This window comes from Coffea eugenioides, chromosome 8, assembly GCF_003713205.1.
Source record: "Coffea eugenioides isolate CCC68of chromosome 8, Ceug_1.0, whole genome shotgun sequence".
Classification (NCBI taxonomy): Eukaryota; Viridiplantae; Streptophyta; class Magnoliopsida; order Gentianales; family Rubiaceae; genus Coffea; species Coffea eugenioides.
Window position 1 is genome coordinate 43580424 of NC_040042.1, and position 22363 is coordinate 43602786.

Below are 22363 nucleotides of genomic sequence, written 5' to 3' on the forward strand. Positions count from 1 at the left end.
TCTTTTTAATAGGAAGAGAACTACTAATAAAACAATAGCATCTTGTAGTCGAAGCATAAGTTCTGCTACCAAACATCATTGTTGGCAGTCGAGACAAACTAAACTGTTTTGCAATTCTTCTAGTTAAGATTCCAGTACAAATAAACTGCCAGGATCACTATTCATGACCAATAGTTTTGATAAAATAATTTGGCCGAAAGTGTAATATGCTCTCTCACATGCATTTACAGGATGGGCAAATGGATCGTGCATTTACAGCAGCTACACTAGTTATTTGTTGTGATTGCTGCACTATCGGTTTTGTTCTTCCTTATTATTGACGTCGGTCTTATTTAGATTGCTATTTTTAAATTTTTTTTTTCATAAATATGTTTCTCAATTATCTTTTTTTATCTCATGTATATTGAATTGTTACAGTACAATTTTTTTTTATAAAAACTCTAAAAAATAACAATCCAAACGATCTAGCAGAATATCAAGTAATTAAATTACTAGTATTTGTTAGAATAGTCAAATTGCAAGTAGAAAAAAATAAAAGACTACTATCTGGCAGTTGCTTTCGTATTTACTAAAAACAAACGCAAAGCGACCAAAAAAAAGAAAAAACTATCTCTGTTTCTAAAAACCGAGGTACATCTCGATCCCAACATTTAGTTAATTACTATAAAGAGAACTAAACTTTCATTGCAAAACTATCAACTAACTCTCCGTTTCTGCGAAGCAATCTACAAACCATTCCACCAAAATATAGAAAAACATATGATGATTACATAACATCGTGACCCATCACACTGAAAAAATTTACTAGCCATTGTTTTGTGTATAACAATCTATTTGCAGTTCCGGAGGTCAGTGAGTACAATTGTTCTTGAAATAGTATTTATTACTATTAAAACAATATGAAATTCTGGATATGATATAGAGTTGACATCACTATATGAGCTTTAGTTGCCAATAGTGTTGCCACCAAGAACTCCATGAAACCAATATCTAATCCCATTTCGAAATGTATTTGGTAGACTTGGTCTAAGTTTTATATCCCGTTTATCACATGGTTTAGTAAGAAGCTCTTACAAGTTATGATTTGAGATTAATACTCTACAACTTTAAGTTGATTTTAAGGTTGACTTCTCGAACCACACCTGATATTCTAGGAAAATATCTCATCAATGATTTTGTGTCCATTGTTTCTAGACGAGAATTTAAATTGAGAAACAATAATAATAGATCATCAAACAAAGAGGGCCGATAGGGAGGCCAACAGGTTGCAATGACAAATAAGAGGTGTGGTGTCTCCCTGTCCATACATCTACAAATTTTTATTAGAAATTTAGGTGTTGGTGCATGAGAGAATTAAGAGAAGGGGACATGCTTAGGTCAAGAACCAGTTGTTTAGGAAAACCAATCAATGATTTGGGTTTTTGGACATGTCCCAATGCCGGTTTTATTTATCCAAGTCCCATGTGATGCCTAACAAACTCCTCTCCCAAGTCCCAACCCTAATAAGAAATGGGAATGGTGGCCAACTTATTGACTTCCTTATAGTTTTTCAGATGTAAAATTAAACGTCCCGTGACTGGTTACTGTAATTAGCTTTATTCAAGCTTGTTTCTTCCTTCTCCTGTCGAGTGCTTTGTAAACTCCTACCTTGGCAAGGGAGATTGGAATAGCTTTTAAACTGCTTACAAAATTTTTAATCTTTCTTTTCGGTTGTTTTCTTCATATGTGGACCAACTTACATACATGTTGCAGTTTGTTCCTGTGGGAACTTTTCAAATGGTTCATTTTTTAAGAGAGAAATGTATGGTATCATAACGTACATGTGCTTTTCTCTCTTCACAAGCTAGATACTTAAACATAAAAAAAAAAAAACTTAAAGCTAGCTTTTGATTTCTTCCGACTAACAACAAAAACATGGAGATTAATGAAATTAAGGTTGCCTTTCATTCATTCATTCTAGCTGGACAATTTTGTAGAAGGTATTAATTTCAGACTATGAAAAACGTACACGAATTTATGCTATCTGCGTGGAGCCCCCATCCAATGTAGTTTAAGCTTCCGAATTTCACGATTGTCTGGTCATATATTATGTTCTAGTATTCATTACCGACCAGCACCATTAGTTTTTTTGGAAATAGTAGTATTTCTTAGACCTCGGACCGTAGAGATAGACTCAAAAGTGGAATAACTGGTAGCCTATGAACATGATTTACATATTGAGAGTTGTATTGCAGCCACTCGTGGTGGTGTCACAACTCACAACTGTTGTTACATAGTTTGGAATAGACTCGTAGATTTAGGAGGATGATTTGATTAGAATTCACCAAAGAGAAAGTGGCTTTGGCTAATATGCTAGTACATGGCAAAAGAAGCAGTCTCAGCATCAATTTGCTAAGCACATGACTCTCATATATACTACAATTTCTTGCTTTTTGTTATTGTGTTTTCTCTGATGTAAGAGTGCCTCTCGTAGTCACAGGGAGGGTCCTGCCAAAATTAGGCAATGCCCGTTTGAGTGTAAGTTACATTATATACTGTCCATGCTGTTCGTTCAAAACCTGAGATGGATATTTCTCTCTCTCTCTCTTCGGGCCGAAAGTATTATGATTATGAGTTGGGATGTTTTGTACTTTTCGGGGATAATCAGGTTTGCTAATTATACTAGCATATGTTAGTGTCCAAAAAAGATAATTAATGCATCAAGAAGAACATTTTCTTGACCAAATATCGCGGTAATCTGCTTTAACCTTTACTTGTTTCCATTCATGACCGTCCTTTGGCTACTTACACATGAAACTTTCCTTTTTCGGTTGGGATCTTCGGAACCTGACTTTTTCAAGGCATTAACCAATTTCCAAGGAAAAGGAACTTCGAACTGAGTATCACTTGCAAAGACTGGTAATAAAGCTCAGTCAAGTCTTGCAGCAGCAACTGGATCGCGGATGCTTTAGAATTGGTGAAGAAAATCCACCTTAATCATGCTTTAAAAGCTTGACCATCCCACTTAAATCCTTTTTACGGGGTAAAAGTTGGAGTAGATCAGGTTGTGGTTCTTTACAGGTCGGATTGCTTAAAGCTTTACTTGATGGAGGCATGCATGGTATCCAATATTATACAACGATTTATTTGATTGGCCCTCCAGATTGCAAATTCATCCTTCAAATGTCTGAATCTGACAAATATCATCTTGACAATAACTGCAGTGCTTGACTCAAATAGTAAACTATTCAATACTCATTTGTGCACTTTATGAATGCTATCTATCTCAAGTCCCATTCACTTTGAAAATTTCCACAATGATTTTTATCCAAGCTTGTCTTTTTTTTTTCTTTTTTTTTTTTTGGGCTTGAGATTTTAAGGCTAAATACATTACTATAAGTTACACCCCTCATGCTTTAGAATTTTGTTTGTGTGTTGGTTGGGGGGGGGGGGGAATAATAACCAGTTGCAATTGGAAACTGATTTTAGCGAGTATTTGAATGTTTGCCTCTTCACCAAAAGTTGCTTTTTTTTTTCGACTTAGTAGCTCTTTTATCTTCCACATTAAATTAACTGATCTTTTCCCAAAAAAAAAAAAAAAAGTAACTGTCTTCTTGCATTATATCAGTTGTAAGATTGTATCAATTGTCTTCTTGCATTATATGGACCATTCGTGATTTTTTGGGTGTTTTTTTGGGGTAAGAGATGGGAATCCTTGATTTTTGTTGTCGCATTTGAGGATAAAAGTTTGAAGTTAATTTTGCACCTAAATACAGTATTAGGATTTAGGATATATGACTGTGAGTAGTGATCTAGGGAAAATTGGCCAAGTAACAATTAATTTAATCGAACGTTCGTTTTCAATTTTTGACCAAAAAAGAAGAGAAGAAAAGGTATATATATTGGATACAACTTTCACATAGGTAGGATTTTATTCCCCCAAACAAATATCTCTGAGTAAACGGGATCAAGGAGAGAGCCACTATTGGTCGGGGGTTCATTTCATGTTTCTCCAAACAAGTTTAAATTCTTTTTAAGCCCATTGAATCGAACCATTCCCGTTACATGAAACACGGCCACTTTCACATGGTTTTAGCCCATTCTTCAGAGGTGTGCTTGCTACGACAATTCGTGTGGGATTCCTTCAACTCGCCGAAGAGGGCCATTAAGGACACAAGGGACTAGGATCCAAGGAAGCAAATGCCACGAGTTGAGGATCTTGTTGCATGATTTTCATGTCTTTTTCCCTTAAAGTGATCGGCTCTTCTATCCCATCACTTGTTTGTCAGCATTGCAGTACCCCGATGCACGACCATCTTTGTTTGCTTTCTCCATCCAGAGCCAGATCACCATCAGAAGTTCCCAGCACTGCAACAACTGGTAACAGCAACAAAATCGACCCTTGAACATAATTGACGCCATCATTGTTGCAATCAATGCGTAGATGATCCTTCGACATTCCTGGAAAATGCATAAAAAGTTTGATAATGTTTCTGATGGAGATTTCTTTAGTAGCGTGGTGGAGTTGTTTGACACGGACTATATCTACTTCCGCTTCCTTGCTTGCTTTCATGGGCCTTGTTCCTGTCATTTCTGCCGAGTAAAAACAGGACATTTTGGCTTGACAGTCTCGTGATATCTGGAGCTGAAATTGTCAAATACACACAATTCTCTTCGTTCCCTTTATCTCAGCCGAGGTGTGAGCATGAATACAGAGTAAAACACTCACATTTGGGCTTATAAATTGGCCCCCGAGCTATTCTTCTTGCATCTTGGATCGATTTCTCTACTATATGATTTCCCTTCAATGCAGTCAAATCACAAGATAACCTATGCATGATATTGATGTATGTTCTCGCACTGTATGCTCTTACTTGTCGTCAAGCTAATTTTGGATACATGATTTGATATTCACGCTAAGTCTGTTGTTGAAAGTTGAAACTTGAGAGCGGAAAATATGATATACGCATTTTAGTCTAAGCTATTAGTTAATTACGTTATGTTAAGGAGCGGCAATTTCAGGTTCATGCATCAAGTGAAATGCATGCAAGCAATAAAGATTATTAACTTTTCAAGACAATCAATGTCATTCCAGTGATACATGGAAAACTAATTACACAGTATTGGTAACCTGCTCAGATTGTTCGAGAGCTATAAATTCTTTGTCATAACTCGTATCTTCCGCTAATAAGACAGCAATTGGGCTTCTAACCCTGTGCTCAGATATCCATGTAATTGCTCCCTGGACAAAAAAGGACTTGTTGGATGACATGGTTGTTCTTCGAAAAGTTATTTGATAGGTCATCTGCTGATCCAACTCTGTGAAGTTAAGTACCTCAGGCTGAACAGATACTTCAACCCCTGGAATTTCCTCTATTTCAACATGATAAGAAGAAACGGCAATCCCAACATTTGTCACTATCCTTGAATACCTCTGAGTAGTATTCTGAGGAAGTTGAATCGCAAATGAAGGATAATTAAGCTGTGCTTCTGGTATACTGGAGACAGTGGAACATGTAACTGGCTTACCCACAATTGTCCTAACGTTTTGGTCTGAGTAGCCCAGGCCACATAGATAAGGAATATAATCATTAGGTTGGATGTCATATACTAGCCCAGGGTCAAGAGCTCTTGAAGCATTGACTTGGCCAGCGCCAATCATGAATATGTCAGCAGGCACCCTCCTCTCATCTATGATTGGGCTACTAGTGACATTGGTGAAGTTGGCTGTAGTCATGATAGCTGATTTAATAGCAGCTGGTGACCATCGTGGATGTGCATTTTTTATCAAGGCTGCAATGCCACTGAGATGGGGACATGCCATTGAGGTGCCAGAGATCACGTTGAAATTTGATTTTGTTGTTGTCTTGTCCTCGACAGATTCACTCCATGCCGCAAGAATGTTAACACCTGGGCCAATAATGTCAGGCTTCAAGATGCCAGGGCTTGCATGGTTAGGACCTCTTGAGGAGAATGCTGCTACTGCAGGAGCATCTTTTACTCCTATAATTGTCCCTTTGAATTGTATAGTTGCTTTAGGGGTGGATGTCGAATTTATGTAAGCTTTGATAGCTTGTCCATCAGCAAAACTCACTTGTGCTGCAGGAAGAACATGACCTTCAGCAGAAGTCGTATATCCTGAGCTTTGCTGGTTCATAAGAATCATTGCAGCACCCCCAGCATCTCTCACTGTTTCTCCTGTTTCCACTCCAAAGCCATCACAAAGTACTATTTTCGCTTTAACATCAATATTGTCCAGTGATCCTTTTTCACATGTTGCAGCAAATTGGTCACCATTCATGCCTGGATACACCAAGGGTAGCAATGTTGTTTGGAAATCCTTGGGTTGGAAAAAAGACTGTCCATCAAATTCCTGATTGTTCCCTAGTACGGCTGTAGCTCTTACATCCCTGTCCGTTGTGCTAGCACCAACTGTCAGGATCCAAGGTGCTCCATTTCTCAAGGACTGGTATAATGGACCATAGTTGCCTGCAGAACAGCTCACAAAAACTCTATTTCGAATTGCACCAAAAGCCCCAATAGCAATTTCGTCCTCGAATAATGAAATGGGGAAATCAAAACCAAGCGAAAGAGAGAGAACGTGAACGCCTTCCAACACAGCAGCATCAATTGCAGCTAAGACATCAGCTGAACGACATCCATGTCTGGAACAAGCACTGTAGATGGCCAAGTGAGCATGAGGGGCCATGCCAACAGCTGTACCATTGGCATTGTCATACACATTGGCATTTGCCACAAAATTTCCTGCTGCTGTGCTTGCAGTATGAGTGCCATGCCCAACCTCATCAAATGGCAGCCCAGGCCTGTCTCTAATGAAACTCCTCAGACCAATTAGCTTGTTATTACATGGCGGATTTCCATATTCGCATCGCCCTTTCCATTCAGGTGGCGGAGGTGGCATGTCCTCATCACTGAAAGACGGATGGTCAGGTGTAATTCCTGTGTCTATGACACCTATAATCACACCTTTTCCCTGGTTTGCATCAGACCACCCGCCAATCTGCTTATGCAGTCCCAAGAAGTCAGGGCTGTGGGTTGTTTGCAGGGCCAAGAGCGCTTCAGGTCTGGCAGACAGAAATCCTTTTTTTTCCTCCATTTCTTTTACTTCTTCAGCTGATAATCTAGCTGCGAAACCACTAACAACTTTGCGATAGGAATAAACCATGCGCGATGCATCATTCAACCCTGTGGTAGGATTTACTGGCAAGAATGAATAGTACCAGCTTTCCAAGTCTTCTAACTTGGAAGAATGAGGATCAGCTGGCAAACTTACATGGACAATATACGTTTCTAAATTTTTCTGCCCAATTATGGTAGAATTTATTGCTTTAGTTTGAAATGGTATGGCTTTTGTTTCCTGAAAAAAGTGTGAAGAGAAACTAAGCATGAAAATAAAAGAGAACAGCAGAACACAAGCCATGGTTGTTTGGCTCATTACTGATGAAATAATGTCTATATATGGAGCGTGTTTCTCTGGGGTGGAAACTGCAGCAAGTAGCAAAGATTACAGAAGGAAGAAAGGAGGCGTAGCATAGCTGCTTCTTGCATAAGACGGCAATGTATTTTGCATATCTCGAATTGGGAATGGGAATCATCCCAAAGCGGCGTCGATAGAAATGTTACATCAGCAGTAATTGTTGAGTAAGTTAGTTAGAAGTAATCTTCTGGTTTCTTGTTTCGTCTATGAGTGGGATGGATTGGTCTGTCCAGGAGGCTGCCCTATTAGAGCACTCAAGTTCTCAGAGAAATTATGGTGGATGCATGTCTAACCGAATATGAGAAACTGTTATGGCAACCGTTACTTAAATGCATCATCATGTATTTGTTTTCATGCATTTTAATTGCAATAGTTGCACAAGTTATAAAGAGTTGTACCAGACTCTGAATATATATATGAGAGTTTTCTTCAAATTCAGAAGAAACAAAAAGAAGAGGGCATTTTGGGTGGATGGGACAGCAAACCAATTTCTCGATTGAAAGATTTCTCCAAGGATGAGTTGACGTGCACATTCTCTCAAAAGATCCTACTTACCATTCATTATGTAGAGTAGAGTTCACATTAGAGGTGATTATGTGAATGAAGAAACAAATTAGCACTTAGTTTAAAAGGGATGTATATCTAAACTGCTATAGATTATTGACGTATCAAAGTTAAGAATGAGGAAGACTTTAATTTGAAAGTTCAAAAGACACACAAAATTCGTTTTCATCAACTAATACACACACACTACACACACTAGAGGATGTTGGTCTCTTGCTAGATGAAACCTAAAAGTCAATCCATTTACTATTTTAATTCCCTAGGCGTGAGCTTATTATTATTATTATTATTTTCCATTGAGAATTTAGCCTCGATGAAGATTCCTCTTTTGTTTCGATTTTTTTATTTTGGCTGTCTAATCAATTTGGTTGGAATTGACTGGAGGCTAAACGCCATGTACGGTTGAATCCTCCGGCTAGAATCCAAATTCTTGAATTATATAAGTCATTAGACACTTAAGCTTTTTCTAATATATCTTTAATCAGTTTCTATCGTATTATAAATTGCAATTTTGGCTGAGATTGAAAAATTAAAGAAAAGTTGAATATTCTAATGATATATTGGGCTGTCCAGCCCATTTGAAAGTCCAAGATGCAGAAGACTACCTACTCTTGTGCATGGCAGCGATCACACGCAAAGTACTTGGACCAAAGAGTCGGAAAACCAATAAAAAATTTGGGCTCCTCAATAATTTATAGTTCTACAGTAGAATGCTCCAATATGCTCTTGTGGAGTTCCAATAATAAAGCAAAAGCAAGCTCATCATTCACTCAATCTTAATCAGTTTCCTTATTTTCTTCCGCCAGAATTCTATCATCTCTTCCCTTTCTTTCTATCTGTCTTCATCATCGTTTTTTTGGTAATATATCTTCATCATCGCTGTGCACAAAAAGGTACGTTCTTTGGAGCAGTGTTGCCTTACACGTGTTTGTCAAGAATTTTTCTTTTGCTATACACGTTGACTTTTTAGTGCTCGATCGTATTCTTGCTTTCTCAGTTTTGATGGTTTTCTTTGCTTGATTCTGTTTATTGTACTGAATTCTTGGTGGGCTTTTTCAAATCCAATTATCCATGTGGGTGGTTGCTGGAGTTGAATTTTATACGTTGTATGATTCCCTAATTGTTACTTGAAACAGAGAATAAAAAGATGATATTTTTGTTTTAGCACGAAATTATGGCAGATGATAGGAATTCATGATAATCAAGATTCAGTATATTATTCGGAGATGGATTTTTTTTTTAAGAATTTTTCTCATTTGTTTTTATCAAGAAACTGAAATTCATGCACCTGCTCATGTATATTAATGTCAGGATACTGGTTTAAGGACTTGTAAGTTCGGGTGGAAATGGCAAAGAGTTCATTCAAGCAAGAACATGATTTTGGTTTGTTCCGGCCTTTCTATATTCCTTGAGTTTTATTGGGAAGTTTCCAACATATTGAACTCTTTGAAATTTCTGAATCTGTTTACGTCTATTGTTTTCAGAGAAGAGGCGTGCTGAGGCTGCCAGGATTAGGGAGAAATATCCAGATAGAATACCGGTGAGGTTGAAGTAATTGTGTGGGGATGAATTGTAGTGGCTGGTTAACTACTGTTTGGACTCTTGACAACTGAAAATTCAGTTAGGAATATAGCGTCTCTAGATGATTTTTAATCTGATTATTGAGCTTTTGCTTCAGAACTAATCGCTATTCATGTAGACTGAGAGAGGTCTTTAGCATGCTAATTTTCTATCAGACTGCCTGTCATTGTTCATCTTGTTCTCGACGACTGCATTTTTTCAATCTTAAAATGAAAGAAACGGGTTTCTTTACTCAAGGAAAAACTAGGAGAAACTAAAGTGGTGAAGCTTTGGAAGGACAAGTAGGTTTGAGGTTATTTGTTAGTGCTTGTTTCCTAGGCATAGAAACAATTCAAATTAAGTAAGGAAGTGCTTTCTGTTAAACTTGGATGAAAGAATCTGACAATTTAATGTTTCCAAAATTATTTTCTACACACGTTGCTAGTCAAGTGGCAATTTAACTGGAGAAAGGTCATTTCATATGCACTTTGGTTCTAAGAAAAGTGTTATTAGCTGCTTGTGCCTCTTCCTTCTCATGCCAGGCAATTCTCAGCTGATGATTTGAGTTGCAAATGTTGCTTTCGCAATTAACATATAAGTAGACATCAACAATCAGGGGATTTAGTGGAATTAGGTCAGAGTTTTAAGTCTAACATATTACTTTTTGAGGCTTATAGTTATCTGTGAGTTGAGAATAGTTAACCAATCATTACATTTACTTTACTAAGTATCACACTTGAAAGATTAACGTCTTTGCCGAAAATAGTGGCTGTACAAGTTACAGATTGATCTTGTAGGTTCTTTCATCTGAGTTCCTGCATAAGCCATGTGTATGTTTGATTTCTTTTTTCCAGGATGCTGCTGCTGTCACCTGCATTGGTAGGATACAAATTTATAATTCTTTGTCAAACTCTTGTCTGTTTTTATAGGTTATTGTGGAAAAGGCAGAGAAAAGTGATATTCCCGGCATCGATAAGAAAAAGTATGTTCTTTCTCTGCATCTCTGCTTTCCCCGTGCCTTTACTGCATCTGTGTTATATATAGCATATTCTACTAGTGTTGATTGTAAGCCTGCTTTGATGCTTCCAATTAGATAAACTTTTTGAAATAGTTTGATACTTGATCCAGAATGGTTAGTAATATAGATAACCTTGATATACTGCAACCAAAACGATGAATGCTTGGTCAAGGAGTGATGAAAATTCCAAATCGGAAATATTCCACTGTGTTGTCTGTATTAAGTTTGACTGGTTTTGGCTCTTATCTCTACAATCATTCATTTTGGAAGAGAAGGTGAAGGAACTTCTTAATGTTTTAAGAATGAATATTGTCCTGAAATACTAGCTCTGACAGGGAGTGGTGTTTGTCTTTGCCTTCATCACTGTTGTAGCCAAAAATGTAACCAGTTGGCTTCTTTTTTGTTCTTTACCTTAGTATTTTTTTATGTTGCCAGTCATCTCCACACCCCAACCCACCACTCAAAAAAAAAAAAAAAAGATAAGGAAAATTTTCTGGTGTGGTTAGTTGAAGATTTATCTTGATTTAAGCAATTTCTGTGCAAAGCTGAAGTTACTAATTAATTGTTGAAAACTGAACTTCAAGTCTTTTCTAAATTTATTTAATATTTTTGGTGATTTTTTTCATTTGATGCCATATACTCTTCATTGTGGAGTTCTTAATAATAGTGCAAACATTAGTTGCAGCAAATTTATGCATGTCTGTTTAGGGTGCTAACTTGATGCAATTATAGTCCTTTTCTTTGTGAAATTCTGCAATGGACTTGAAATTATTTTAAAAAAGGCATTACTCAAAATTAATCTGTTATTATACTCTTGAGTCTTGATTTTCCTTGTAATTATTTTGTAAACTTACCAATATGTGTAGGTATAGAACTTGATTACCTTATTGGGAAAGAGATCCTAAATTTCAGTTTTCTGATTGGATCACTGCAGGTACCTAGTTCCGGCTGACTTGACTGTAGGGCAGTTTGTCTATGTAATCCGCAAAAGGATCAAGCTGAGTGCAGAGAAAGCGATTTTTATTTTTGTCGACAATGTCCTGCCACCAACAGGTAGCTCTTAATCTCACGTGTTTGTTTTATCTACACCACCCCCCCCCCCCTTCTCCCCAAACACAAAACAACCAAAAACACAAAATGATCATAACTGATGATATATGGTGATTTGGACTTGAAGCTGCTTGAAACATTTGCCCTTTGTATGATGCTTGTTGCAGGGGGAATTATGTCAGCCATATATGATGAGAAGAAGGATGAAGATGGCTTCCTTTATGTTACTTACAGTGGAGAGAATACATTTGGAAGCAAGATCCTGCTTTAGCCACCAACAGACGTTCTCTCATAATTTCTTAAACCATTCGCCATCTTGCTCCCACTATAATACTGTGGCAATCACTTGATTATCGTGCCCATCGTTCGTTAAAGATGCAGTAACCATGCATCAGTGTATAGCTTTCTCTGTACAGTTCTTGAATGCTTCCAACAGCATCCCTGCCTGCTGGAACATAACTTGAAATCTTCAATAATTATTTGGATCACTTACTCAATTTGACTGTGTGAGGAACTGGGATGTATTATCAAGCTTATAGTCCTGATTTTATCCTTATAGCTGGTTCTTGCCTATTGGTTATGCTTTTGGGTCCCCAGTAATCGCTCCCTTGCAGACCTCTTCTTTCCACATTGGGGAGCCTCCGAAGCATTAATAATAATAATAGTTCAATGACACTGGCATTCGAAAATTAGGTTGTCTATAAATTCAACTGCCAAAACTATGTCGAATTAACCTTTATTTGCATTATGGTTCATAAGAAACACGTTCTCCCAAGTATCAAGTCCATGAACTTACATATACATCATCCGAGTGCAGAAGAAATTCAAAAGCCAAAAGGAGTATGTTTCAGATTAGTAGGGTACTATGAGAATATTATTTGCATTGACTTAAAATTGTTCTGCATATTAGGCTTTTGCAGAGGTTGACTAAGCTTGCAATGAACTAATCTCTTTTCTTTATCAACTTACTAGTTATTACTCTAATAGGAGAAGCACCAGAGCAGTGTATTTCATAGTTCATGCCCAATACGAAAAGTAGTTTTTTTTTTTTCCTCTTTGGGGGGTACAAAAAGTATGTTAGTGGGCATAAATGAGCTCTTTTCATTGATGTTAAAACTAATAACCAAACAATTACAGGATGTACTTAAGATGACAGAATAATAAATGTGTGGAATAAACTGAAGTAGACAATATACAGAACAGGGATCACAAACAAAAGCTTCATTTCTTCTCTGTTGAGAATTTCCATTGATTGCTAACGTGCAGCTGTAGCAAGCCTACCACTCTTGCACCAGGTAGTCTATCCAAGGGTCCAAGCCAATTCATCTTCTGTCAGTTTTAAGTGTCAAAGCCTGACTATCTTAGACATTTAAATGAATTGAGGATTGATCCAAAAGCACAGGCTACAGAGTTTCCTTAATATAAAAGATTGGAATGCAAAATGAGAGTTAATTAGTGAAGACATCAGGTATTATAGAGTGACATTAAATGATGCATTCTATAATGATCAAAATAGTTCCATTCTCCACCTAACTCCAGTTATTAAAGAAAAAAAATGACGATGAGATGAGATAAAAACCAAATTCAGTGTATGAAGCAAACTTCGATGAATAAGCCGTACTAACATTGATGAATTCTGGCATCATTATCCCTTCTCCTTGCGAATGGGGGGACCTAAATCTGTTCCCTTCAGCTATAATAACCCTGCCTAAACATACAAATACAAACCAAAAACAGAAGAGGAAAAGAAGACAGAAAACTCAAATGGACCTGGATCATGAGTCATGACAAAGATTTTCTCTTGAAGAATAAGACGATGGTCAGCAGCAATGGTACCCCAGTTTGGTTTTTATGTGGCAACATATATATTTTCACATGGGAGTGGCACATGGATCAACTGCCACTTGGCGTGCATCCTGAATACTTTGATTTGATGCATGTACGATGGGGTTTTGCTGTCTTGGCCTGATGGTGCAATTGCCGGTTTGGCCATGTAAACTTGTCTCCCATTTCTTTTTCTCTCTTTCGGGGCCCTTATTCCCTATTTTCCCATACCCATAGGTCCCCGCTGTTTGAAGCCTCCACGGCCGTATTGAGTACTACTTGCTCGTATCATTATGGTGAAGTATAAATTTGAGTACCACAATATTTGATTTGACAATACCTCATTTATGATTCACATGCTACATTAATCTAGTATTCCTCTTCGATTATCATCTCATCGGGCTCTTTTCTATGATCAAAATCATACTAGTGAAATATTTCAGAAGAATTAAGCTCCGCCCTTACTAAAGTTTATGCAGACGCAACGGAACTTCAAGAATTCAAGCAGTATCTCTACTGTCAGCTGCTATTAGGCAACTCTAAATTTTGAAACTGTTTTGCCATTAGGATGCTGCTTATTTTGAGTTCTTCATCATTGTAACAAACAGAAATAATAAATGAAGATTATCTTTTCCAAAATTTTTTTAAAAGTAAAGTAGCTTAGGAAGAGGGAACGGTTTTTGGATAAAAGGAAGGACTGAAAATTCTTGTGTTGGGCTTGTCATAAGAATTGGTTGTGGTCTTTGTTCTTTGTCAGGGCTTATCATAAGATTATCTTTTCCTGACAAAGAACTTCCCTCGAAACATTTTCATACTTGAACAACTAGATTCTGAATTTTAGAACCTTATTTTCTTCTGGAAAATGACAGAACCCTGAAAATTCTAGCAAACCAACACATATGCTTATCTTAAGAAGCTGCCTGCTCTACATTCTACAATTCTTCCTTCTTGTCAAGATTTTCGCTTTCTGTGGGCTAACACACGGTTTCCAAATGTGTTGGCATGAGTTCTTTACCAAATTGCAGTCTTTCTTGGAGAGAGCAGGATCATCAACATCGATCAAGGACATGCTGTTATGTCATTTCTCTATCCAAGTATTCCAATTTGCACCTAATTCATTTAATGGATTCACCCACATTTGAGAGAATGATACGAAAACTATGTTGGAGAAGGCAGAACGAGCAAGATGCCATATATCTAAATCATGCCTTAATACAAGGACACTAGGATAGGTCAGGATATCTGCAAAGACACATGGAGAGTCCTAGCTCTGCTCTTTTTAACTGTTTACTGTTAGTAGTTCTTGCTGTTTTTCTAGTTTCTACCGTTTTAGCATAACAAAGCAGGTGGTATGAGGAGGATTATGCAGGAGATGCATCTGAACCCTAGCTCTGATACGATAGATCATCAATTTATACTTCTCTATCAGATGAAATCAACCATTTAAAACTGTTCCATGGTTTTACCTCGAAAATAGTCTAAAAGGAAGGGGAAAACAAGAAAGAAAGAAAGTTCCATAAGTTGCACTGCATGGAGGGTTGTAAAAAAGAATTACATGAAGGAAAGAAGAGGCTCTTTCTCCCTCCGTGTGACCCGTTTTTATACTCTATACGCACCATGCATTTACGTCTCTCATTTTTAGTCTGTGATTGGGCCCGCATTTTGATTAAAGAGTGGAAGAGGGGACAATGGGAGGCTGCCAATAGCTTCAATTTGTTTTCCATGTTCAGCATCTTAAACACCTGCATGTTATCCTACAACAAACCCTTCATCTTTACCAGAACCTGCATTTAATGCTCCACTTCCTTCACTATACATATATAACTTGGAGTTGCAACATGGAAATCCCATATATCAAATTAAAGTTTGCATCCGATAAACCTACTCCTCCTCTGTCTGATAAACCTTCAAAATATTGCATCTCTGATAATATGTCTCTATTCCTTCTTCTTCTTCTTCTTCTTCTTTGTCTTTCTCTGCATGCATGCGGTGCCAGACCTTTTGGAGTTGTTGATATAGAAAGAATTGTTACAGGGCTTCAGCTTCCTCACAAGGTCAGTATCAGTTTTCTACTAACTTGGACGCTTTTTATGCACTTGACACATATCTTAGCTTTTACAGTTTTTAAGGAGAGTTTCTTCTTTCTCCACAGAATATTGAGCCTTCGAGAGCTGAAGGTCTAAAAGTCCAAGAACCATCGGGGGCTAGAATTGACAAAAGACTGAGTCTACCCGATTGGGGTGGTGCAAACACAATCCAGGAGAAGAATTCTCAGACAGTAGGGAAAGAAAATGAAGATGATAAAGGTTGGCTTTTTTCCTTTTCCCGACGAGGAAAATAATCTTCTATCTCTTCAGTTTTTCAGGAGAAACTTTCCATTTTGCCAATGATACTGTGTTACTAACATATGCTGGCATGATTTGTAGGATATAGTGTTCTGCTACCATCACCTCAAAAGGATCTCCATGAGACATCAGAATTGGAGGTAAACCTCTTAAGGTCTTTTATTGCATGCACTAGCTACTTATTTTTACGCTCGCACTTCTATGCATGCATGAAGCACGTGTAAGGATTATGAAAGAAAAAACACGAAATGTTCAACTGCAATAGGTGCCCCATGAAAATAACCATCACCATGGATGCTGTTTGTAGGATCAGGAGAGGAGAGCTCGATCGATAATGGAATCACCAACAGCCAAAGCAGAGGAGACTGTGGATTCTATGGAAAATGACAAGGGGGAGGACATAGTGGTCATGGATTATGCACAGCCCCATCGCAAACCACCCATCCATAACAGAAGACCCTAAAACAAAATCAATCTCTCTTCACTCAATAATTTTCTTCTGTTTTGACCTTTCTTATTTTTCTTATTCCCTCTCCTCGGGGATAAAATATGTCGGTTGCACCCGAGGAAAAGTGGAGTAACGTAGCCTTAGAAGCCTCTCATGGTTTTTATGAATTATTTGCTGTATAACCTACGAATATGGGTATAGCAATCCACAAGTAGTTTCGGAAAACGTCAACTCAAATCTTCCGTATTTTAGTTTATATCTATGAGTCACTACAGAAATATACCTAATAGCAGGATGCTTCTTAAATATGTGCATACGTCCTTTTAGTCTTTTACATTTATCTGTTGGTTTCCCTCTTGAATGGGGGAAACAGTTTCTAAGTGTTAGTTTGTGCACATTCCGTTGATTGTCCCAATGATAGGAGCAACAGGTCATGCACTGCAGTACTCAATTGTTTATCCCATTCGCAAACAGTGAGGAGAAGACCCCAAATAATGGAGGAAAATATTGAAACAGCCAAGTTGATGAACAACCTATAATACATGTGGACACCCTTAGCAAATGTTCCTAGAAATAGGTTTTAACCAGCGTGAAGGCCATGGCAAAACAGATAACCTATTAGAAGTGGATCCAAAAAGATCTTCTGTCTCTGACCTGAATTCCTACTTGAAGAGAGGTGGATTAGTTCTACCAATAAAATATAGGAATTTCCAACTTGATGAATAATTTGAGTTTGCGAATGCTACAATTGGAAACAATTCTTCAGGTTCTGAAAAAATTGTGTGGCTTTTACGGTATAGCTCCCTAGCTCTATACTCTTTGCCCTACCTTGGGCTTTGAGAAGCTTAATTCAGTATAACCTGAAAATTCTCTAGGATTCTGAATGTTGGCCTAAATCATTAAACCCTTTCCATTTAGGACGTGCAATCGGCTTAGGTTTGACGTTAAAACCGTATTAACAGTTCTGCCATACTTCTTTCCTTGCGGGCAATGTTCTACTCACACAGAAATTAAAAGACAAGAGAAAAAGAAGTTGTAGAATTGAACTGACGCATGCACTTGTTTTAAAGAGAGGAAGATCGGAGTCTTGAGGCCCCTCTTCAGAATGTCACCATTATTTTCTCAAGAATTTTTTCACGAAGAACCCCCCAGGTTCTACAAGAGCATTCTGCCGATTCAGGCACAAATCAGCGAGGAAACAGTGACTGAAACTGCATGTTAATAGCTTGATTTGATGCCCAATTTCACCAGTTACATGAAAGAAGGTCGTGCTAATTCTAGGCGCCATTGCCAAGTTTGCTTGCGAGCCTAATTGTTATTTGACCGACAATGGCCCATCACAATGAGGTAAAGAAAACCCAAGCTAACTCCTGGTCATTATTCTTAAATAAGATGAATGAGATACATGAAGCAAACAGGTTTCTGACATCAAGCACCTGAAAACTGAACAAGAGCAGCAGTCCATGATGTCAGCATGGGTCAGGGTACGAATATCAACTTGAGAAATGTCCCAGCAAAAAGCTACCTTTAGCCAAGTAGAAGAATTTAGCAAGTACAACAATTTAAGTACTGCTACAGTTCACGATAAATGGCTTCACAAACTTGATGAATTCAGTGGTTCTCGCTCCAAGTTTTAGATCAACCTCACCGCCACCCAACCAGAAGAAATCAGGATTGAGCTTTACAATTGCTTCATCCAAAATCACCTGGGAAGATATTATGTTTTACCATCAGTGTGATACTGTCATGATACATAAAATAATAACATGTCTCTCGCACATACGGCAAGCAAACGTGATCATCATTGTACTTTTGCTCTGTGACCACATATAGCTTACACAAACGTGAAAGACGAATAAGGAGGTGCTGCATATTGGGACCTCTGGTTCCTTTTGGGGGACTTAAACTTCACTAAATAGGGATAAGAACTTTATGGTAATGGACAATGTTAATCGTGATCTCAAATTTTAAAACCTATACATCTCTAAATAAGAATCCACCTGGCACAACAAGAGGATGAAAACTAGAGCAAAATTCAAAAGTACGTTCGCTTAGGATCATGCAATCTCAATTATAATTCTAGCAAAAAAACCCCTGTTTAGCTAAAAGAACATTGTTACAGACTCAGTCCATCTATGAATCACCATATGTCACATTGAACTGTTAATTATACATTACATATCCCTACAAGAAGTTGTGCCACTAGAGAATCACATTCATCATTGGAGGATTCTGTTCAACATCTTCACAGTTCAAATGCTCCCGAAACAAACATGCTGAATTTAGATCCTAAACAACATAGACAGCGGCCCAAGAGTTGCACATTATTAACACTTAATTCATCTAATGCAACGATCAATTGAAGATGACTAGCATAAGACAACACATGAATTGAGAACCAAAACAAAAGAGCTGCAAAATAATAGGAATGCAACTGAATTATATGTGCATATCAGATCATAAGTAGCTGTATGTTTAAAGTTCCACTGCAATTTCTCCATAGCACAGAAGCATAACTAATGATTCACATCAGATACAATTTCAAGCTGACCTTTGGGAGATAAAATTTTGACAGGTATGATATGTCAGGACAGCAAGCAACACAACAGCTGGCATAATGAATGGCAGAACTCAATTTATGACAAGAATAAAATTCACACCTAATATCGACATTTTCCATCTATAAGCAGGAGCATGGGGGACCTTTGTGCAAGTATCTTATACAGCCAATCATAGGCTATAACAGGATAGACAGAGGAACATGACCTCAATTGTCAAAGGTTAGGGCCCAATTTGTTCAAGCTGCACCAAACAGCAAGAATACCGTGGTGCTTCCTATAGATTGATAATAAGCAAGTGGATGAATAAGAGGATAGCCACAAGCTCCGAAATGTTTTGCCACATTTATGACTACAACTTATTCAAACTAAATCGTTCATAATTTTGATGTAAATGTTAATTTGTATTTTTTTCATGTTCTCTCATGAAAATAAAAAATACCTGCTTCTGGATATAATTGCAATTAATGTAGACCAAGAAAATTTTCATGCCAGATACGAGATAACACACCTAGAACTCATCAATAACAAGAATTTTGATTCACAAAATTTCTGATTACCGGGATGTCTGTTTTCATGCCAATACATGTCACGGCATTGTGTTCATAACCAGTCAACTTGACTGATGTCTCCTCAGGAGCAAGTCTCACTGCACAAGATATGCCAAACATTAACATCAGGAGGACTAATTTTCCCAATCTACACAATAGTCAGCTTAAGGACCGGTCTCAGCCACTGATTCCCCGACCAAAAAAAAGAAAAAAGAAAAAAGAAAAGGACTGGAAACTAGCATTACCATTATGCATTTGAAAGATCTTTTAAGTCGTAACACTTTCAGGTAGAAGCAAACATAATAGTCCAATTACGCAGCTCATGACAATCAACTAAATAGCTTAAAGCAAGGATGCAAAATCATAAAATAACTATCTATGAAATGTATTAACAGCGATGATTTAGAAAACAAAGTAACTAACTCAAAAGGATGATACAAAGGAAAAGAATGTCACAACTCATTGTTATGACATGCATTCCAAGCACAAATCATAAATTCAATTGTAGGTCGTGTATGAATCAATATCAGTTGAATTATGACAATGCCTACAACTACTGTAACCAAGCTTGGAGTGAAACCTGCAGCTTCTCCTCGCAGCAAAACTCCAAAAAGTTCAATGAGCTTACTATAATTCTGACCAGTAGAAAGTTTAATTGCATCTCAACTTGAGACAAGCAAAAGTGTGCAGGCAATTCCAAGAAATATCATCAAAAACAGGTCTACACAATGATTATGAAATGTCAGTAACAAATACAGGAAGCTGCTTAAACTTGTCATCTGCCAACTTACTATTAAATTTCTTTTTGGCTATCTGACCATTGTTGAGTGCATATAGAAAATTCTTCACAGCCTCAGCACTAAACCGAGCAGTATACTGCAATCAAATGTGCAAAGTCACTCTTATCCATATTCAGCTGTCTTCTGCATTTGTGTGGCACAATATGATAATGGAGAAACTAGTAATAAGTTATAAAACTACCTGCACAACAACAACATAATACTTTGAATAGTTGCGATCACTACAGTCGGTCACATTTGATGGGGCTTGAGTGTTTACCTGTGCCATGTAGAAAGACTGTGTCAGAAAGAGACTTCAGGGCCTAATCTCAAAAAATGCAGGTATATACGTGGAAAAAAAAAAGTTTGATGCTCCAATGGTCAAGCACATCGTCATGGTCATTATCAATCAGCAAACCTAGGAAGTGTTCTACTTAAATTGAATGCTCAAGATACAAAGTGAGGCCTGGTGGAAAACTTGGTTGCTTTGGTACATCTAAGCTCAGACTCAGTAACATAAAGTACAACATTAAATTCTTTATCAGTGTATAAATACTGGTATGGATAGGGAAGCAGTTGTTTCAAATACCAAGACAATGCTTTTGCAGAGATGGTGAATAGAAGCGGCGCCAAGGACGTCGCGGCGGGCGTCGAAGGTCCAATCGTAGTAATCGGAGGAAACGCGTTTGAAAATGAAGTCATTAACGCCGTTAGAGCGAAGGATGGCGGAGAGTCGGGCTTCGGTGGCGGTGGCGACGGCGGAGCTGGCGTCTTCGGAAGCAGGGGAGAGAGAAGGGGAGTTGGACAAGTGGCCGTGCAGGAGAGAGAGTTCGAGGTTTGTTACTCGTTGGAGGATCCGGGTTTGGACTTTCTCTAGATCCGCTAACGCCTCCATGGGTCCGACTCAGCTGCTGTGTCCTTTGGTTGGTTCATATATTACTATATTAGAGCGAATCGGGTGAGCTGCGAATTTTGGGAATAAGAATAGAAAAAGTGCGCATTATAAGAATTTTGGGAAAAAGTGCGCATTATTGGAAAAGAATTTTGGGAATAAGAATAAAAAAATTTCCTCTTGTGTGCATTATTGGAAAAGTCTTTGGTGAGTATATAGATTTCAATTGCATCTCATTTTCTGTTTTTCATTTTAGGAATTTAAAAAGAATATTGAATCATTTGGTATCTTTGATTTTTACAACTTGGTTATACTAACAATTAGTAGTATAAAGCAAAAAAAAAAAAAAAAGAACTGCTATGTTTGAAGTCTGCTCCTATCAAGAAGGTGTAGTTTCTTTTTCTTTTTCCCTTTTTTTTTATGCATTGATAATTGATTTCTGGCCAATAGAGATGATTACCAAGAAACCAGGGAAACCATGTGTCTGGACAACAAGATTTAAAGTAAAATAATTTATTTCACAAATTTCAATTACTTTTTTATCTTTTCAATCATTTTGTTATTTCACATACATTACGTTATAAAAAACGCTACAGTAATTATCTAAAATAAATTATTCAAATAAACTCTTATCCAAACAAACTTGGCCAATTTCTACTCTTCAGAGAAGAAAATGAGGCATTGATAAAGCAGGTTATCAGATCTAGAAGCATAAGAAAGTTACCAAATCGTCAAATGTTTGAATTCTGACGAGACGCGATGCATTAGTGTTGGTGGATTGCACCGCAGCTTATCCCATCTAGAAGCATAAGAAAACTACCAAAGCACTGTGGTTCCCCCGAATCGTCAAATGTTTGCGTTCGACGCAATGATTTTGTCGAATCTAGACAAAGGGGCTAGGAATAGAATCCAGGAGTAAAATCTAGTATTCTTTTTTTTTTTTTTGCCCTTTTGGGTTCAAAATATAAAATCTAGAATTCACCGACCAACATTTATTTCTTTGCCTTTTCGATTAGTTACCTCTCTATTTTGTTCAATTTGTGTGGACGCGTTGTGTAATTTCGCATGCTATGAATATGTTATTTTGATTGCATTTGTCTTAAAAAATGAACTGATGGTTGGAGCACTGTTGCCATCTTTGATGATGAGAATACTTTTTGGTTTTTTTTATCAATGAAATTTCTTTTACTTTAAAAGTTTAATAAATATAAAAAGTTAAAAAAAAAAAAGACACTTCACTTTAAACTGAATTGGGTGAATTATGTTAAATTTTAAAATTAATTTCAAATGCAACTCA

At 37.4% G+C, this 22363-nt stretch overlaps 4 protein-coding genes across 6 annotated transcripts; 2 read left to right on the forward strand and 2 right to left on the reverse strand.

Moving 5' to 3' along the window:
• Positions 1-5092: 5092 nt before the first annotated feature.
• On the reverse strand, positions 5093-7420 carry LOC113780850 (subtilisin-like protease SBT1.2). The gene is made up of 2 exons (XM_027326633.1): positions 7381-7420; positions 5093-7326 (listed from the first exon to the last, which is right to left on the reverse strand). Exons 1-2 carry the CDS (start codon positions 7418-7420, stop codon positions 5093-5095), a joined length of 2274 nt encoding a protein of 757 aa, XP_027182434.1.
• A 1363-nt stretch (positions 7421-8783) lies between these two features.
• On the forward strand, positions 8784-12227 carry LOC113781239 (autophagy-related protein 8f). Its single transcript, XM_027327142.1, has 6 exons — positions 8784-8934; positions 9353-9424; positions 9526-9581; positions 10531-10583; positions 11554-11672; positions 11837-12227. Exons 2-6 carry the CDS (start codon positions 9388-9390, stop codon positions 11938-11940), a joined length of 369 nt encoding a protein of 122 aa, XP_027182943.1. The 5' UTR covers positions 8784-8934; positions 9353-9387; the 3' UTR covers positions 11941-12227.
• A 3156-nt stretch (positions 12228-15383) lies between these two features.
• On the forward strand, positions 15384-16405 carry LOC113779027. The gene is made up of 4 exons (XM_027324435.1): positions 15384-15547; positions 15646-15799; positions 15920-15978; positions 16146-16405. The coding sequence occupies exons 1-4, from the start codon at positions 15425-15427 to the stop codon at positions 16299-16301; spliced, it is 492 nt and encodes a 163-aa protein (XP_027180236.1). The 5' UTR covers positions 15384-15424; the 3' UTR covers positions 16302-16405.
• A 1083-nt stretch (positions 16406-17488) lies between these two features.
• On the reverse strand, positions 17489-21096 carry LOC113781048. 3 transcript variants are annotated; one of them, XM_027326884.1, is made up of 6 exons: positions 20764-21096; positions 20377-20454; positions 20187-20271; positions 19405-19493; positions 17812-17992; positions 17489-17729 (listed from the first exon to the last, which is right to left on the reverse strand). In XM_027326884.1, exons 1-5 carry the CDS (start codon positions 21067-21069, stop codon positions 17849-17851), a joined length of 702 nt encoding a protein of 233 aa, XP_027182685.1. In that variant the 5' UTR covers positions 21070-21096; the 3' UTR covers positions 17489-17729; positions 17812-17848. The 3 variants fall into 3 exon arrangements, with proteins under 3 accessions (XP_027182685.1, XP_027182684.1, XP_027182686.1); XM_027326883.1 differs by having other exon boundaries at positions 17489-17992; XM_027326885.1 differs by lacking the exons at positions 17489-17729; positions 17812-17992 and adding an exon at positions 18002-18575.
• Positions 21097-22363: the final 1267 nt, after the last annotated feature.

Bases quoted from the DNA above. Each gene is read 5' to 3' on its own strand.
- LOC113780850 (XM_027326633.1), bottom strand. From the start codon at position 7,420: ATGGCTTGTGTTCTGCTGTTCTCTTTTATTTTCATGCTTA. The intron at 7,327-7,380 runs GTTTCTCTTCAC...TTCAAACTAAAG, and splicing joins CTCTTTTATTTTCATGCTTA to CAATAAATTCTACCATAATT.
- LOC113781239 (XM_027327142.1), top strand. From the start codon at position 9,388: ATGGCAAAGAGTTCATTCAAGCAAGAACATGATTTTG. The intron at 9,425-9,525 runs GTTTGTTCCGGC...TATTGTTTTCAG, and splicing joins CAAGCAAGAACATGATTTTG to AGAAGAGGCGTGCTGAGGCT. The intron at 11,673-11,836 runs GTAGCTCTTAAT...TGCTTGTTGCAG, and splicing joins CAATGTCCTGCCACCAACAG to GGGGAATTATGTCAGCCATA.
- LOC113779027 (XM_027324435.1), top strand. From the start codon at position 15,425: ATGTCTCTATTCCTTCTTCTTCTTCTTCTTCTTCTTTGTCTTTCTCTG. The intron at 15,548-15,645 runs GTCAGTATCAGT...CTTTCTCCACAG, and splicing joins GGCTTCAGCTTCCTCACAAG to AATATTGAGCCTTCGAGAGC. The intron at 15,979-16,145 runs GTAAACCTCTTA...TGCTGTTTGTAG, and splicing joins ATGAGACATCAGAATTGGAG to GATCAGGAGAGGAGAGCTCG.
- LOC113781048 (XM_027326884.1), bottom strand. From the start codon at position 21,069: ATGGAGGCGTTAGCGGATCTAGAGAAAGTCCAAACCCGGATCCTCCAA. The intron at 20,455-20,763 runs GTATTTGAAACA...TACATGGCACAG, and splicing joins TCTGCAAAAGCATTGTCTTG to GTAAACACTCAAGCCCCATC. The intron at 17,993-19,404 runs GTAATCAGAAAT...ATATCTTCCCAG, and splicing joins GCATGAAAACAGACATCCCG to GTGATTTTGGATGAAGCAAT.